The 17,774-nt window shown below is 39.4% G+C and overlaps 1 protein-coding gene across 1 annotated transcript in view; it reads right to left on the bottom strand.

Annotated features, from left to right (window-relative positions):
- Positions 1-224: 224 nt before the first annotated feature.
- The window catches only part of gucy1a2 (guanylate cyclase 1, soluble, alpha 2), a 59,985-nt gene continuing 42,435 nt past the window's right edge, over positions 225-17,774 (bottom strand). Inside the window, exons 7-9 of the mRNA XM_033631762.2 lie at positions 17,147-17,290; positions 7,173-7,327; positions 225-7,061 (exon numbers count right to left, since the gene is read on the bottom strand). Of these exons, the coding sequence (XP_033487653.1) occupies positions 6,842-7,061; positions 7,173-7,327; positions 17,147-17,290 (519 nt within the window). The 3' untranslated portion in view covers positions 225-6,841. The remainder of the gene's footprint in view (positions 7,062-7,172; positions 7,328-17,146; positions 17,291-17,774) is intronic.

Below are 17,774 nucleotides of genomic sequence, written 5' to 3'. Positions count from 1 at the left end.
GTGGAAGGTAAAGGGGTGTGGGTAGGGGGTTACTGGGTTAAACACTCAAATGTAATGAGAAATCATCTGTATACCTGTACATGTATATGTTATCTGTATATGCTGCACTAAATAAAATAAGTGATAAATATATACATCTGCTAATAATGTTCATATAATCAGATGGACGCTTATCAGTCAAATGCAGATGTGCAAATCGTGTAAATACAGTAACAGCCACACTCTTTCTTCCTTATTAAAGATACTTGGTGTTTTTTATTTACATCATATAAGACAGAGGATGTGCCCTTAAATGTCAGTCTGAAACCAACAGCTGTCATCAAGCCTCATACACATATACACCTGATTCCAACAGCAGGGTCAAACAGGATTCATGTCCAGGATCAGCTCTGTATGTTTACAGCATGACATCAAAGTACAAAACACTAACCATGTTTTAGACACGTGACACTGACCAGTGGTTCCCGAAGTGACGTCTGAGCAAGATCCCAGTAGAATATTGAATTGTTAAATGCCACGTATACTTTATTAGTTTTAAACTGAACTGGTGAACAAATGTATGGAAGCTACTATTCTGATGTGGGTGACGCCTTGTAGATTGGTGGAGTAGTGAGCATCCTTTAGGATGGCTGGATTTTTTGTGGACCCTGGACACGGATGACAAGCATCCATCATGTTTGTTTCTGTTGTTAAAACCAGGCTAATGTTGAACAAATAGGGACCAGTTTCCCATCAGCTTCGACCCGTTTTTTACTGCAAGTCAGTGAGGGTGAAGTTGATCTTGGCAACAAGACAGTTTACAACAATGTCCTGCAAAAAACATATGTTAAGCAACTTTATTTCTCAATAAAAATGACAGTGTCATGCTCATTTAGTTAAAGAAAATGTTTCATAAATCCATCGTTTAGGAAAACCATTTAAAATTTGATGTTGAATGAAAAAAATACAAGTGTCAATGGAAAAATCTACATTTTTTTTTTGTCTTGGAAAAAAGAAAGACATTTCTCAAAGGTGCAAAGGCTTTGTGGGACACTAGCATGTTGGGAAAACCAGCTCGGCTTTAGATGGCACATACTGACATAAAGTATCTGAAATAGAAAATGGACAACAGAGCAGTGGAAAATGTGATAATGTCAAATAATTTTGTGAATTATACCAAAAAAATCTGCAATATAATTTTCATTTTTCAGTTTTAATATATTAAATAGATCTAAATTTCAGAGATTTGTTACAAGTGCAATAGGCCTTTAACTAATTATTATGTTTGTACATCTGCAAACTCAATATGTTCTTATATTGTTAGACACACACACACACAAACACACACACAACAGTTGCTGGAGTTACGGATGTATTTGGCTTTGTCTCACTGGACACTGGACCCTTCCAAACTTACATCAGACAACATCGTGTTCATTGTTTGACACAGCGTTTACAGTGCAGCACAATTTTATTGCCACTGTAACTGTGATGTATTCCTGTGTGTGAGTGAGTGACCTACAGTATGCACTGCAGTGTAATGGTCCATTAGTGACAAGAACAACACAGAGAACCAGTACCTGCAACACCTCCACATCATAACAGCAAGACTTGTAAGATCTGACCAAACGTTTAATATTATGTTGAGAATTTACAGACTTGGAGACATGAGCATTGGACACAAGTTGTGTGGGTGTAACGCTGGTGTAATGTCCTTTTTTTAGCCTGGATGCAGAATTCAGGCACTGATGAAGTTGAGTGTAAAGGAAACCTGCACTACATTTATGCTACATTAGATTTATTAAGCAAACATTAATGCATGTATGCACTGTAGAATATTGCCAGGATGGCAGTCGGAAAAACCTAACTTATTGTTTCATGTACAGTCAAACACAGTAGACAGCGTCTTCAGTGTCATGGCTAGTCTGCTAAACTAGCAACCATTATAATTAACACTGTAGTCATAATTAACCATCACTCACTGGCACTTCCTCATTATTCTTTAATGACATGTATCTAATCATGTCTACTTGGTTCCTGGATTAGAGAGTACTCTAATGACTCCTTTATGCTCATTAGATCCGTACAGTATACGGACATGGACGAAGCCCTCTGTTCATAATCTGCTTTCATTTAGTCTGTATTTGTGCACGTTTTGTGAAAGCTTACAGGTACTGACAAAACAGAGCAGTTCCATCGGAGATCGTGGGGGCAGTGTAGAGTAGTTTCGGTGAGATATGACAGTAGGAAATGAGATTTTAGAAATGGCGGAATGGAACAAATGAGTAATATATAAGCCCTCAGGAACAGCGCCAAGCTTTGAAGCCAATTTTACGGAGAAGCCAAACATGGAATTACAATGTTTGGATCCGTCACATGATGCCACTGGGACCAAAAAGACATTTTCCCATAGACCTATATAATGAAAGAGACATCTGTAAATAAGTAGATGCTTTTCTTTTAGTGTCACACCCCCCACAAAATGGAGATTTGATCCATTTGTTCGGATAACATTTAAAAGTCTTGAAGACCCGTACGATTAAGTCATTTTATCTCCATTCAAGTTAGCAGAAAGCTAAACCAAATGTTCAGTACAATGTAATGACCTCACAGGTCACTGCTGTCTACAACACTGCCTCTGTTAAAAATGCATCATTAAAACCTGCTCTACTGTCGCCATGTTTGTTGTTGTCAGAAACTTTGGACTCTGCCATCTGGTGCAATCTCTTGGATGCATCTAATACAGGATGCATGGAAGTATGGGGGCAATGACGGTCACATAAAAGAACTTATCTATTTTCTTACATAAAAGGAGTACAAATGAACTTTAACTGTGGATATTGCCCCCTCTGAAGCACCCTACATCTTCTGCCATGAGTGACATCAAACTAGTCTTGTCCTGTGTTTACTTATGGATCATTTATCCTTCCAGAATTTTTGATTAAGCTCAACTAAAGAAATCATTACATCAAACTTAATCGTCATGCAAATATAATGCTTAGCAGTAAACACTTTTTCCGGAGCTTTAGAACTTTCCTCTGACTCTTCTCTCACAGTACTGTGTTGGGCGATTATATTGGACCTATTGGACTTTGCACAGAAAAATGTCAAAATGTTAATCTTCTGAAACACTGATGTATACATATACACAGCATGTATGTTTCATTGATATCACAGGTAGGTGTTGTAGATTCTGGTTCTCTATCATATCATGAAAAAAACATGATTATTATAGACCTTTACATCTCAGTAATTGTTTTGGCTTTGTAGCAACAAAGCAATAAAATGCAAATATTGTGCTGCTTTCTAACAGATGTAGCAAAGCTCCACAAAAAAATAATCCACTGACTTCATCATTGTAACTTATCTTTAAATAATGTTATACTGTATAAATTTGCTAGTTTTAAGATTGCAAGGTTGAGCTACTACTTAACAATGGCACCTAATCTGGAGTTGATACTCATATGTGTGTGTGTGTGCATGTGTGTGTACTTGTACATGCTACACAGTGAGGACCAAAACACGTATTTTAGCAACAGAGTAAGGACATTTTGGCCAGTCCTCACTTTTTCAAAGGCCTGTTTGAGGGTTTAAGACATGGTTTTAGGGTTCAGGTTAGAATTAGGTTTAGGTTAGGGTTAGGGTTGGAGTTAGGCATGTAGTTGTGATGATTACAGTTAGGGTAAGGGGCTAGGTAATGCAATACGTCAATGGGGGTCCTCACAAAGATAGAAGTACAAGAATGTGTGTGTGTGTTATACTGCTGATATTTTTAGGCTGAAACTTTGCTCTAGACTCTTTGACTGACTGGATTTATCTTTAGGTGTTATTGTCTCGTCCATTATTAGCTCTTTACTGCATAGTATTTAAAGCGACAGGAATCAATTTTGAAAAATAGGTTATAGCCACATTGCTTTTTTTGTTCACAGTAAATATGTAAAAGACTCTGGGGTATATGGTAAAAATATTCTTAAAAATGTCTATTTTCATTACTAAGATTTATGAGGACCTTTATGAGCTGTGAATGTGCAAGCGTTTCAAGCTTTCAGATGCTACTGCTGTCAGAAAATCTGATGACAGTACTTTATGGCAACAATGACTACTGACCAAAGTTTTCAAGCACTTGTGAACCATCTCTGGTTCAGCACTGGCAGGTAAAAACAAAGTCTTTTAACTGTCCTGTTTTTCCCATCCTTTCCTCATATATGGCACATTGCTTCATTATGCTGGTGTCAATCTCAGTTTAAGGGCATAATGCCCTTTAGTGGGTGTAACGTTCGGCCAGATGGACATTAGTTTTCCTGTCTTGGGTAAATTACCCTTCTGATGTTTTCCTACAAGCTGTGTTTTACATATTATAGCCAGCATATGTTCTTGTTGAAACCCCGCCAAGACCAGTGAGTTGACAAAGTGTTTGGCTGTCAAAATGTGCTGGTACTGCCCTTTAACAACTGAACTTACTGTACACAGCAGACAGAAGAAACCCAATCCTCTACTTAAAGAGCCAGATTAGCCTGTGCTGGTGGTGTCTCGGAATATAATGATATAATTGGCACATTTTATTTGATCTTCTAGAGGTTTAGCAATCAGTATGTCATTTGGCAATATGTGATCAAATATAACATGTGGTTTCCTTTCATTCCTGGTGGAGAGTTGTGATTTAAAAGTGAACTGGAGTATATGCTGGATTTATAAAAAATATATTCTGCCATTTTGAAGAGCAGCTTTTAACAGTTTAGTTATGATGTTGTTTTGTTGGTAATGTAAGCCATGTTGTTGTAGAATTGTTTACTCCAAGAAGGCAAGCACGCACAGGAAGTACCACTTAGTCAAATTTAAACATCCTATAGATTATTTCAGAACTTATTTTGTCATTAATAGTAAATTAAAATCAGAATTGACGATGTTGACAAATCTGTGTACCTCATTTGATAATAAAAACATTGCTATCAACATCACAACCATAATATTGTATGGAAACTAACACCTCCTACAAATACTGTTGTTATCTCTGTGGGTCTGTAACAATCAGCTAATCAAACTGATATAAACCTAGTTAATGGTTTGTACGTCACTGATGTCACATCTATGTGATGTCAACAACCAAAGACAACACTGGCAGCAATATAATGCAAGTCACATTAAGTATTCAGATGTGCCAATCTGTAAAATATTTAAAAGCTATCCAACTTTAAACCTTTACTTCTTATTTCATGATGGCAGTTAATGGATATTCTCTTAAACAAAATTTATTTTCCTGTGCCTGGGTTACTGAGCTATACGTTTAAGTGTTTGGAAGGCCTGAGATTTCCACTTTGTAAATCATACTCAGTCTACCAGCAAACTGGTAGACTCGAATTTGCGTCCTGTTGGTTACATTTGCATGGGGCTTGTGTATACTTTTATACCCATGTGGTGAAAACAATGCAAATAAAAACAATTACGTATGTAAATGTGAACCGTGTCAAGCATGCACATTGTGACTAGATGTACAAGTTAGTACAGTACTATATTATTAGTACTATATTGTGTGTATTATTGGTTGATCGGGACAAAAAAAAACACAAAAAAAACAGATGAATAAAATTTTAAATATTTGAACTATCTGAGAAGCGCTTGATTTATCTTTCCAGTCATTCGTGACTGTCTAAAAATGAAAGACAGTCAGGGCTCTTGGTAGCTTGGTGGGATAAGGCGCCGGCCTGCCGCGACTTGCACCATCATGTCTTCAAATGTGGTTCAAAACGTTTGGCACATGTCAATCTCTCATTCAAATCTAACACTCTCCAGTGTAGTTAACAACACAGAAATGTCATAAAAATGTCTTAAGAGAAAACATAAGATAAATGAAGCGCTCCTTGTGTCAAATATTTAAAATGAATCCATCTCATCTGTGTCCTGATTTGAGCAGTAAAAAAGGCACTGAGCTGGGAATAATTTTCAGTCCTAAACATATTACCTGCAATGAAATGGCTGGATTGCAGTTGGTTATAGTTTGCTGTGGGTTAGAAGCAGAAAAGGCTCTAAGATCAGCTTAGTACTAGTGTTTTTGGCATTTGTCCTTTGATGACCCCTTTTTCAAACCTATCTCCTTATCTGTGCCTCTCATTCATCTCTCCACACATCGGCCAACTGGTCCTACGTTGTCGGATGGATGCAACGAGCAGCAGATGTTAGAAGTATGTTTGGTAAAGCATGACATGATTTAGGGAAGGGGAGTTGTATTGTTCTTCAGTAATGGTCTTCCTTGTACAAGAGGCCATGATGCACAGCAAACATTTGTGACAATGTTGCCATCTTCTAAAAGTTCGTACAACTTCATACCTCAGCATCCACTTCATTAACGGAAAGTGGATTTGTTCTGAATGCGCAATTCCATTGCTAATGAGTGCAACACTGGTCACGTAAATGGGGTTTTCTCCGAGCACTGTTGCCTGTAAACCCACGTCAAGGTACTGTTTTTGAAAGAGGACAACTGGAGAGAACTAGAAACCAGGTATGGAGCTGAGGAATCCAGCTAGATAACTAAGTTTTATATTAAGGTTTCTCTGCTAATTGACCCCATTAGTACACATCCTTGGGGAAGGGTCCACGTTAGATGAGCATAGTTGCTGTTCCTCAAGTCTTTTGAACCATATCTCCCTTGCTCAGGGGAGATGAGGGTGTGTTGTTCTTTTTCATCTATGATGAGAGTATTTTTTTAAAGTTTCATTCATATAGGACTTCCCATAGGTCTGAATCCAAGTTTTCACAGAACGCATTTGCATATCCAAAGATCCGTGTGATCTGTTCCCTGCATGTCTCACAGGTTCAAATTCAGCCTCTCACATCATAAGTGTGTATCCTAGTCTGTGTGTGGGACCTACAAACTTGTTTCTCTTAGAAACATGGTCCCAATGCTGTAGGAGACTTTCCTCATAGAGGCCGGGGGAGCGGAGCGAGAGCTGGTCAATGAGGCGTGGCTGTGAGATGTCCCCGCCTCCAGGAAGTAACATGTCCCTGGGATCTCTTTGGGAAAATTCTCTGGTAGCTCCAGCCGTGAGCGAGGGACAAACGAAAAAGAGCGGTCATCCTTCAGCAACCTGTTGAGAAGAGAAACTTCCTTAGAGTACCATTAAAAAGCATTTATTGTCATGGCTACATGGTTAAAAATCTTGTGTATGTTTGTGTACATATGCAGTGCTGTTACTTACAGGTAAGTTGTGGGACTAACATTGATACACCTCGGATGGCTCCCCGATTCAAACTTGCTGGCGAGTGTCACGTTGTTCCCAAACAGGCAATAACGTGGCATTTTAACCCCGACCACACCTGCCAGCACCGAACCCGTGTGGATACCTATCCTTAGCTAAGAGAGGAATGGAGGAGGAAGGTGGTGGGAGTAGATTGTAGAGACAGGAAAGAGGAAGACGGGGAGAGAGATTGGAGAAACAACAAAATCAGCAGGATTTTAAAAGTACAGTAGTGTGTTTGACAATGTACATGCACATCACCTTTTCCCGATACTTCCTATTCATTTGTATGTCGCTTAATTGCCCGTCAGTGAAGTCTGATCTTAATATAAAATGATTTATTAAATAACTTATCAACAAAAAAAGTAATTAGCAACTTTTTTGATAATCAATGAACAATTTAAGTAATTTATCAAACAAAGATTAAAAACATTCATTATTTCCAGCTTCTTCAATGTGAGGATTTGATGATTTCCTTGGGCCTTTGTGATAAAAGTGATTATCTTTGGGGATGGACTGTTGATGAGATAAAAAAAAAAAGAAGCCATTTAAAAACATTACTCTGGACCTTCCTGTTATATTTAGAATTAATTTTAAGGTCCTCCTTGTATACAAAGACCTAAATGGGCTGAGACTGAGTTACATCACCAACTCCCTTTGTTAACTATTTGCCTCCAAGAACCCTGCGATCATTTGCTTCTGGTTTATTGGAGGTTCCCAGCAACAGCCGGAAGAAGTGCTTGTACTACCCTTATTGTAAAGCACTTTGCGCTGCATTTCTAGTATGAAACTTGCAATATAAATAAGGTTTATTGATGTTATTATTATTGGTAAATTATGATGGGCTTCATTTTTTGGACTGTTTATACACATTGAAATGAATTAATATAGAAACCCAGAGCTCATCTTGTGATTGGATCGCTTCAGCAGTAACACAGCAATCTGGATTTAAAGTGAATTTTGGGGAGGGGTGTTAAGTGGAGGGGGGCAATGGCCCCTTCCCTAGTTCCAGTGGCCTTGCTTGGACCACTTCAAACTCTGTCTTCATAGTGATCTCAGCTACAAACCTCTGTCTTGCATGGTTGCGACTTTATCGCATTGATAAAATCCGTCCACAGACAGACAGGCATCTGGAAAACTACTAAAACACTCAGTTAGTGCCACCAGGACCACATTTTACCATGACGACACACACACACACGTACACATCGTTGTCGCCACTGGAAATAATTAGGACTTTAATCAATATGAAAACAATCATTATTTGCAGTCCTGTTTCGATCTCACTTTGACCGATGTCATGTCTGGCTTTGAAGATCTGAGAGCAATGTGAGCAAACACCTGGCACCTAAAATGACCAACCTGTCACACCCTGAACTGCACCATCACTACATACCTGGCACTGCCGTAAATGTTCATAAATAAGATCTCCCTGCTGAACTGATCCCACTCATTCATGTGCCGCCTATCCTGCAGCACAAAGGCCATGTTGCTTTGAACCAGACGTGCTGCGTGCACATTGATCTGCGGAATGGAAATTCTCCATGTCGGCGTAGCTGTTATTATCCAGTCTGATTTCCTGTGGCAGCAGATTTGATGAAAAATCTTAAAATAGCAGAAGTGGGATAGGAATATTAATCAAATAATTAATTACCTCCATCTCATCTTGGTAACAGATATAGGGCAGCAACATGGTGCTCATATTATAATCTGGCTGAAGTGGGAATCTATAAATGGCTGGAGGCAGAGTGAAAGCTATCTCGCCATCATTCCAATTCAACCACACCACTTCATGGCCACTCGACTAACTACTGATTTCCTCCACTTGGAAACAACAAGTCATCGCGCACACACACGCATGCGCACGCATGCACGCACACAAGCCAGTGAAACCCAGTAGATTTCTAATGATCTACTTGAGCATCTCATCACCTAGGTATCTAACGCCACTGTGTGCATGCCAGCACACTGCAAGGTAGTCATGGCAACAACAGGCGATGGGGGTAGTGAGGTAGAAAGAGCCCAGACAGACAGACAGAAAGACAGAAAGAAAGACAATGGAGGGAGACAGAGAGAGACAAAAATAAACTTATAATTAGACGGCAAAACCTTGACAGCACAGGAGGAGTGATAAAGGAAGCAAGAGACAGAGAGCGAGGGAGAAAGGGCTGCTAGGTGCACTAGTGTGACCTATTTTTCAGTTAAACTGCATACAGATGGCCGTGCACTTGTCTGTCTATCTCTACAACAGACAACCACTCACAGACACACACACAAACAAATCTGCATCCAGCGCCCACTCTCCTCTTTATTTCTTAGTCTCAAAACACAGACACAGTAACACTCATACACTCTCCCCCTCCTTTTTCACTATGAGTCAGCATCCACACAGCACATGGCCCTCACCGAGCCAATGAGCAAACGGCGCAGCAGCACAGACGACCAATCACATTGTAGCCTCTGGCCAAGCTGACAGAAGGATACAGACATGGAGATAGACTGAGACAGAGAGAGGAGGGAGTTGTTACAGAGTCTGTGTTGTTACATATACACTTAGCTGTCAGTTCATTAGGTACACTGCGCTTTAAGTAATCCAGACAAAACAGTCCTGCAATAAATCCTGTCCTTTTGGAGGACGAAGTTTGTGGTGCTGCTCTACTGTATTGCATTATAAATAGAGTTGGAATTATTTAGCTTAGTCTCATTGGTATAAATGAGGTGGACAAAAAAGGAACAGCCCCATCACCAAAAGAAAATGTTGGCACTGGACATTTTGCAAACCACAGATACGTTACATTTGCACGTGTCATACGTATCATATCAATGTTTCAAAAAGTGACATAATATATACGCTGACATTGTCATTGGGTGGTGGCTAGGACGGTGGAAAGCATGTCACCTGAGTGAGATGCTTGCCAAGCTGCAAACTGGATTTTTAGGCTCAAAACCTGGGTGTTTCGTTGTGACCCGTCGACAGAGATATTGCCACGATTTCTACAGGCATAGCCACTTTTCTTGCTGGGATTGTGCCCCCAAACTGGGTATTTTAAGCCAAAACCTGATGTTTTCCTAGCCATAACCAAGCTCTTTTTGTGCCTAAACCTTCCCACACCTTAACCATATTCATCCTTATCCTGTTAGGGGTCACGTGTGTGATGGAGCCTATTCCAGCTGACACAGGGCGACAGGCGGGGTATATCCTGGACAGGTCGCCAGACTATTACAACGAGACAAACAACCATTCACACCTACGGACAATTTAGAGTCACCAGTTAAACTGCATGTCTTTGGATTGTGGGAGGAAGCTGGAGTACCCGGAGAAAACCCACACTGACATGGAGAGAACATGCAGGCTCCCTGGCTTCGAACCGGGAACCCTCTTGCTGTGAGGCAACAATGCTAACCACTGCACCACCATGCCGCCACCTTATTCACAGTGTCCACATAATAATATGCAAATAAAACATAGCTGTGGTTTGCAGAAACGTATGATACCACGATTTTTTTCTGGCGATTGGGTTGCTGTTACAGTAGACTGCATTATTATAACTAGGTGTACCTAATAATAGCAATACCAATAGCACATACACAAATGATGTTAGACTATTGTCAAAGGAAAAAAAGTGTTTTTATGGTTTTTAGTGCTGAAACAATGAGTTGATTAATTGATTAGTTAAACCTTTGTGTACTGCAGAGCTGAAGGTGCTAGCAACTGCAAGATGGACATACGGTCAGAAAATATTCTGATGATATAGTGACATCACATCCAGTAAAAAAAGCAATGTCATTTATGAATTCAAAATGCTCAGATACCGCTGGTGTAATGTATGTTTGGTGGAAGCCCACATGAACACATTTAACAATGTTAGCAGTGACAAGATAAGCACTACACCCCTAATACTCACACCCACTCACCTATTCATACACTCACTCATACACATGAGCACACACATGCAAAAGCATCATGCTACGGGCCTCAAACTGATGCAGAAATATTTATGAAAACAGCTAACAATGTTTGGTGTCTGTATGTGTTTCTCCTTTGGTGTATTTGCTGTATATCTATCTGTATATTTCTCTCTGTGTCCCTGGATCGCTCTCTCCATTTCTCCCTCACTAAACATTTTCTCTCAGTTCTCCCTCACAGCTCTCGTGCTAGTTTGCATAACAGTGCAACATTGGCTGGAGTTTGAGTGCACTCACTGAACAGGATTTATCATGCTCAAGTGCTGAATATCTCTATAACTCTCCTTTATACTAACATGAAATGAGGAGGGATGAGAAAGAGGAGAGCATAACAGACAGCGTAAAATATAGAAAAGCACAACAGGAATAAAAACTGAGAGCAGAAGAAAGTAAGGAACGGAAGAGGAGAATGAAAGGAGTGAGTTCGAGTGAGGTTGCAGTGGAGAGGATTGGGGGGGGGAGAAGAGGAGGGGGAGAGGGAAAGACAGAGACAGGAAGAGGAAAGACAGAGAGGGAGAGAAAGTGGAAGAGCAAGAGAGCAGGCCAAAAATGCTTGGCAAGGCCTTTCTATTTTGAGACAAATGGACAATGTTAGGAGCACAGCAGTACACAGAACAGTGTCCTGTCTGTTATTCTGCAGCTATCTGTCTTAGCTTCTCTCTCACAGACATGTTTTGTTCCTATCTGTGTCACTCTTATCTGTCTTTTTAAACAAGTTAAAATCAAATGTGCGCATAGCAAAAAAAAAGAGACATTAAAATAGATTGAATAATTTCAATAGGACTTGCAGTCTTAAAAGCAGAAGTCTGCCATTATTCTAGATTTTTCTTGTACTAACAAAATGTTAGCCTGTATCTCAATACCTCTTGAATTACCTACCATGTCTGTGGCATTCAGCACATAGCCTATTTAATGTTTCTGAATGTAGTATATTGTGGGTGCTATTTTCTATTTCACAAGAGTTTTTCCCAGTTTAAAGAAAAAAAAGAATACCGCCAGTCTTATCCTGTAATATAATGAATATGATCAAATGAAAGTCAGTAACATTGATCTTAACGTCTCCAAAAAAGTAAATGTAACTTACTGTACATAACTCATATTTATGACACTGCAAGTAAACATCCAAGCTAGCAAAGTTACCAAAGGCAGCCAAAGTCCCCGATTACAAACAGAAAACATTTTAGCAGCTGGAGACGGCTTTTTGTTTTTGTTGTTTTTAATGAGAATTAAGCCTTTTGTTTGTTGTTTTTGCGTTGCTACACACCTCGTATTTCCGCGCTCTAGGCACCTGCCCTTTTTGTTGGAGTGCTCTGAACTCCACGAGTTGAAAAAACTTCAACTTAAAGCGGAAAAGTGCCATACCTCATCTCTTTTTTCAGCATCTTTTTTCCCATTGTTCAATCAGATGATTTAAGAAGTTTATAGTTGGTAAACAATGGAGGAGAAACTGGTGGTAGCAGTAGCTGGATACCCAGAGCTGTACTGCCTGAAAATAGACAGCAGGTTGTCAAACTGCCTCTGAGTCATCCTAAAATATGCCTGGAAATGGAAAACATCGAGGGGAAGCTCCTGTACCAACTGGTGGTACTCCCCTGATCCACCCTCTTTTTTAGGGTCTCATGTACCCACACAGATCTCTGAACTATTTGCTGACAACCTCTCACCCTCAGCCAGAGCTACAACAAGTACCCTCTGCCTGTTCATTTTAGTAACTACTAATTACTGTGAAATAAAAGAAAATAATTAACGGTAGATTGATTACACAGGAAGGTTAATGTAAGTACATGATGGGGTGGTTGGCAACAATTAAAAGGTGTAGCAAGCATTTTTTTTACTAATGGCATTCAATTTAAAAAAAAAAAAAAAAAGGCAGTGTGGTGCGCCTCACGTTTTGCAACATGCAAAACGTTTTCCTGCTTTCCGTGTGATTGGCGCCTAAGGGTGATGGTTGACCTTGACAGAGACTGGCCTGAGGATGGACATAAATAAATCATATCCTGTATTCCCTTTACATTCTACGAAATTAACCTAAGAGGTTAAAACTCAACTCTCTCAGTTATGCCTCTTTCCTTTGCTCCCTGCTCAATATACTCATCTTTTTTTCTACAAAACAGCAGCTTGTCTTTGTCTGTCTGACGCCACTGTTACATAATGTACTGTTAAATGCAGTTCCACCTGGACACATGACATGGATTAACCTTAATCTTGTCTTAACAATGTATCTGAGCAAAAAAGGCTCTAAACCCTCTGAAGGTGGATCATCACATGATGAAAAATGTCAGTTCTACCTTTTTTTTCTTCCACAGCAAGTGCATATTCAGTTGATGTATGGAGCACGTGCTTTTCCTTTAGTAACATAACTGTTTTGTATTACATACTGTTCAGAGACAGGTAAAATACAGCAATGGTACAGAAAAAAATGTTTCCTGCAATGGTGTCAATCAAGCAACCTTTGTGGGGTTGTGTTGGGTGAATACAGTACGCACAGCCTGACGTACACATCATATCTCAACAACATAAAATGGAGAAAGAGGAAAAAAAGAGGTCAGAATAGAGGAAAGGGAATAGGTAAGTCAGAGAGTGAGACAGAGAGTAGACTACAGTTACAACACATGGCAGTTGCAAACCAACACACACACTCAGAAGCATATGGTACATAAATAGAACAAAACATCACATGCATACACCCGCACAGCACACATAGGCACATATAACCATCTCGCACTGTAAACACAAATGCATCTACATTAAGAAACGTCCACTGACACTTGTGAGGCAGGCTCCACGGTGCAGCATCTCACTGCAAATCACAATATAAGTGTGTGAATGTACAGAATGATTTATTTTTCTTCTGTCTTTCTCATCGGCAAAGGTCAGTGTAAAACATTCAGGAAGCAGCTTGTCATCTTCAGCCAGCACTGACCATCACTTTCACCAGTTTAAATGACCCTAGTTCATATGAGCTGTCACTAATTAAGGTTATTTCTGTGGGTAAATTGATGACATGCCAGAAATAAACTTGGCTGTTACGGGTTTGTAAACTATTTGTAAGCCTGTGTCAGTACTTGGCCTTAGGGTGTTTATGAGGTAAAAGGCATCTCTGTAAAACCTCAGTATAAATGTGAGTGGCTGGGTGTGTTTTTGTTGTTGCTGAGAAAGATATGTTTTTCTCTCCCATTTTTAAACTAGTTGAACTTTTATTCATATCATACTTATATTTTATAATGATCAACTTAATAGTTCTGAACCAGGGCGTTAAGCATTTTGATCACATAGTTCATGAAATTAAAATGTGTCAAATTTGGAAGGCTACAGCTTATTTCTGTGCATCAGATACAAACTCAGTCAACATTTGGGTAAATTTAATTATCAGATTGGATTCAATATAACTCAATATTAAGGTAGTCAAATCGTTGCCAAAAAAACATCCACTCAAAGTGGGCAGGAGAGGAGGTCGATAGGATCCAACAAACACCAGACAACATTGTTTGCGGTGTCTGTGCTTCTCAAAGCCAGATGCTTTTCAGCAACATTTACAATCTTTTCCTGACCACAACTAAGTAGTTTTGTTGCCTAAACTACTTAGTTAACCGTTGATCCCTTCGGTGTCAAAATACAACACAAAAGGCTGCCCCTTGATCATTTTAGTAAGGCCAGGGCTTCTGCCCAAGTGGCAGAATATGACGAGTTGGGATGAGATCATGTTAAATAATGGGAATCATGTGCCAGATGGTGAGGCTGTGGGGAGATGCTGAAGAACATTGACATGACATTTCTGGGAGCACATCAAACAACTACCCCAAGTGACACAAAGCTAGAAGCAAAATAATGATTTTTTTTTTTTTTTTTAAAGTGAGGCATCTCTCAATCTATGTCACTCTTTATGAAAATGACTGAGTAGATTGAGTAAATCCAATCTTCATCAATCATTCATCTGTCCACTGAGATCCCTTATACCTATACCATCTTCCCATTTTCCACATCCATCCATCTATCCATGTCTAGAAATGGGAATCAAGAACCAGTTCCATATTGTCTGATCCATCAGAATCACGTGCCTCAGAGCTTATCAATTCCATTTATCAATGCTGGCATGTTTTTGTACACAAATATCCCCTCATTTCACACTATGTTCAGAAATAATAAAACAGTTGCACTGACTGAAAACCTGTATAGGCCTCCTTTTGATTCCATCAATATCAAATTGATAGAGTTTAAATAAAGGATCAAGCCAATAAGCAAAATTGATAACGCCACTGAAATCCAAAAAATCAAATCAATTTCCAGACCTATCAATGTCCAACACCAAAGTATAGCAAAATATGTCAATCACAACACAAACCCTTCCAGTCAGTAATATATTTTGTCATCACCATGGCAACCGCACATGACGTGGTCCCTAGTGCTGTAACCTTGACTATCCTGAAATGATCAATCAATTCAGAACCAGAAAGCCATTTAGATACAGGTACAAACAGATACACAGATGGACAAACTTTCAATTACCATATCAGACCGAAGGCAAAGATTAAAGGAAACTGTCCTCAGCAGGAAGGGGTCATGGCTAAACTGGCTAATTCATTTAATTCTACATAAAGTCTTTAGTGGTTAGCTTAAGGGTGGTCGTACACGAAGTAGATCTTTTGGCAATGCACAGTAGATCTCAATAACATTGTCAAAATGTATTAAACTCTTGTCTTTGGCGCTGCTCTCTATCATTAATCTCAAAGCTTGTACAAATGTTACAAGCCACTGTTAGCATCTTAATGCATTTTCATAATGCAGGGGCAGCTCAGTGGATGGTGCACCTTAACTACAGGGCTTCCTGCAGCGTTTGGTGGTGGAAGAATCAGAAGAATTTGTTACATTTTTAAAGAAATATAATATTAAGCTTATTAAACTTTGGGGAAAATGAGCAGTGGCTCTATATCACACAACAAAAGCCATGTATTTGATGAGTTTTGTGATTGTTTAAGCTGTCGTAAACTAACAATTGATGACAACATGTGTCAGGATGTGCATGCTTCAGCTCAGCAGGTGACTGATTGTACATCCGCTTCATGGTAATCAGGAAGGCCACGATGTTAGGGACAAAAACCGTCTGTGTTTTTACAAGTTGGGAAAAGTAGAGACAAACAAACAGACTGATAATCATCAATTGGACACACAGTTTACCTTTTATTCTTCCGGGAGAATCCTGAACTGTACCCACATGTTAATTTTCATGCAAACACTAAGGCACAGACTCACATCCATTATACAAAACATTCAGAGGCCAGACTACAGTTGGAGACAGAGGCTAAAACCACGAAGAGATGAGCACGATAAACAGGAGATACATTTTAATATGTAAAATACAGCTGATTAAATGTAAAACAGCACACAGAGATGCATGAACAGACAAAGCAAACGAACATACAGATCATAACAAGTCACATGGCCACTAGGGGTGTAAATCACCAGCTTCATCACGATACGATATTATATCGATTTGTTTGGATGACGATACGATGTTTACCGATATCACAAAGTCTGTCACGATGCGATTTTGATTCGATTCGATTCAGGAGTCTGCGATCGATATGATGCAATATCATATGCCCATCTAACACAATCATTTACATCAACTCACAAAAACAACTAGAATATGATTTGACCATTTTGTTTCTGAGCTCTGTTTGTTGTTTGAGCGGAGGCGCGTTTGCCCAGAAATGGTGACACAGACGTGCTATGTGAATTTCAAAATAAATGTGTATCTTTAAGATGACGATATGGATCGATGTTTTCATTTTGCATCGATATAATCTGATCGTTAATCAATGAATTGATGTATCGATGTGGATTGATGTATCGTTACACCCCTAGTGGTCACGTAATCTAAACTTATGCTATGAGCGCAAACTATGAACATGTAAAATACAGAAAGAAAGGGAATTCATCTAGTTTGTGTCGCAAAAGATAAAACTTACCTTGATAGGCTTCCCATCAGGTGTCAGCACTTCCTCGGAAAGCTCCATCATTTTCAGAGCCATGTGTGCAATTGGCTTCGCGTGACTATCAACCTTCTTGTGAAGTCCTCCTGCCACACAATAGGCATCGCCTATTGTTTCAATCTGTGTGAGAAATGAAGGAGGAAGGGCAGAAACTAAAATGAATTAGTCTGGCTTTGAGTGTAATACACTGATGTGTGAAACTATGTAGCCATTCAATCACTTATGCCATCTCCACTGAGTAGCAGAAATTAAAAGCACTCCTTCATTCCTCTTGTAATGTAAGAACTACAGTGTCTGACTGTTTCTCTCTCTTGGCCTGCATCGTTCACAGTAAGAGGTGGTGAGCATTTGGAGAGGATCTCACGAAAGCCACTTACAGCACCTTGCACTGCTTGTGACCCAGTCTGAGAGGCCAGAAAACCCAAACATAAAAGGAATTTTTATTGATTCATCTTTTGCCACAGCAACTATCACAAGGTCCCTGAAATTCAGCCTCACCTTTACCATGTATCATCACAGAAATATGGCCCATAATCACAAAATCTTCCATCTCACTAGATGTTTTTCAATTTAGTTAATAGTTTGACTGCAATTTATAAAACAC

The sequence above is a fragment of the Epinephelus lanceolatus genome, chromosome 4, assembly GCF_041903045.1.
Source record: "Epinephelus lanceolatus isolate andai-2023 chromosome 4, ASM4190304v1, whole genome shotgun sequence".
Taxonomy (NCBI): domain Eukaryota; kingdom Metazoa; phylum Chordata; class Actinopteri; order Perciformes; family Serranidae; genus Epinephelus; species Epinephelus lanceolatus.
Note: the sequence above shows the minus strand (reverse complement) of the source record. Positions and strands in the feature narration are given on the sequence as shown.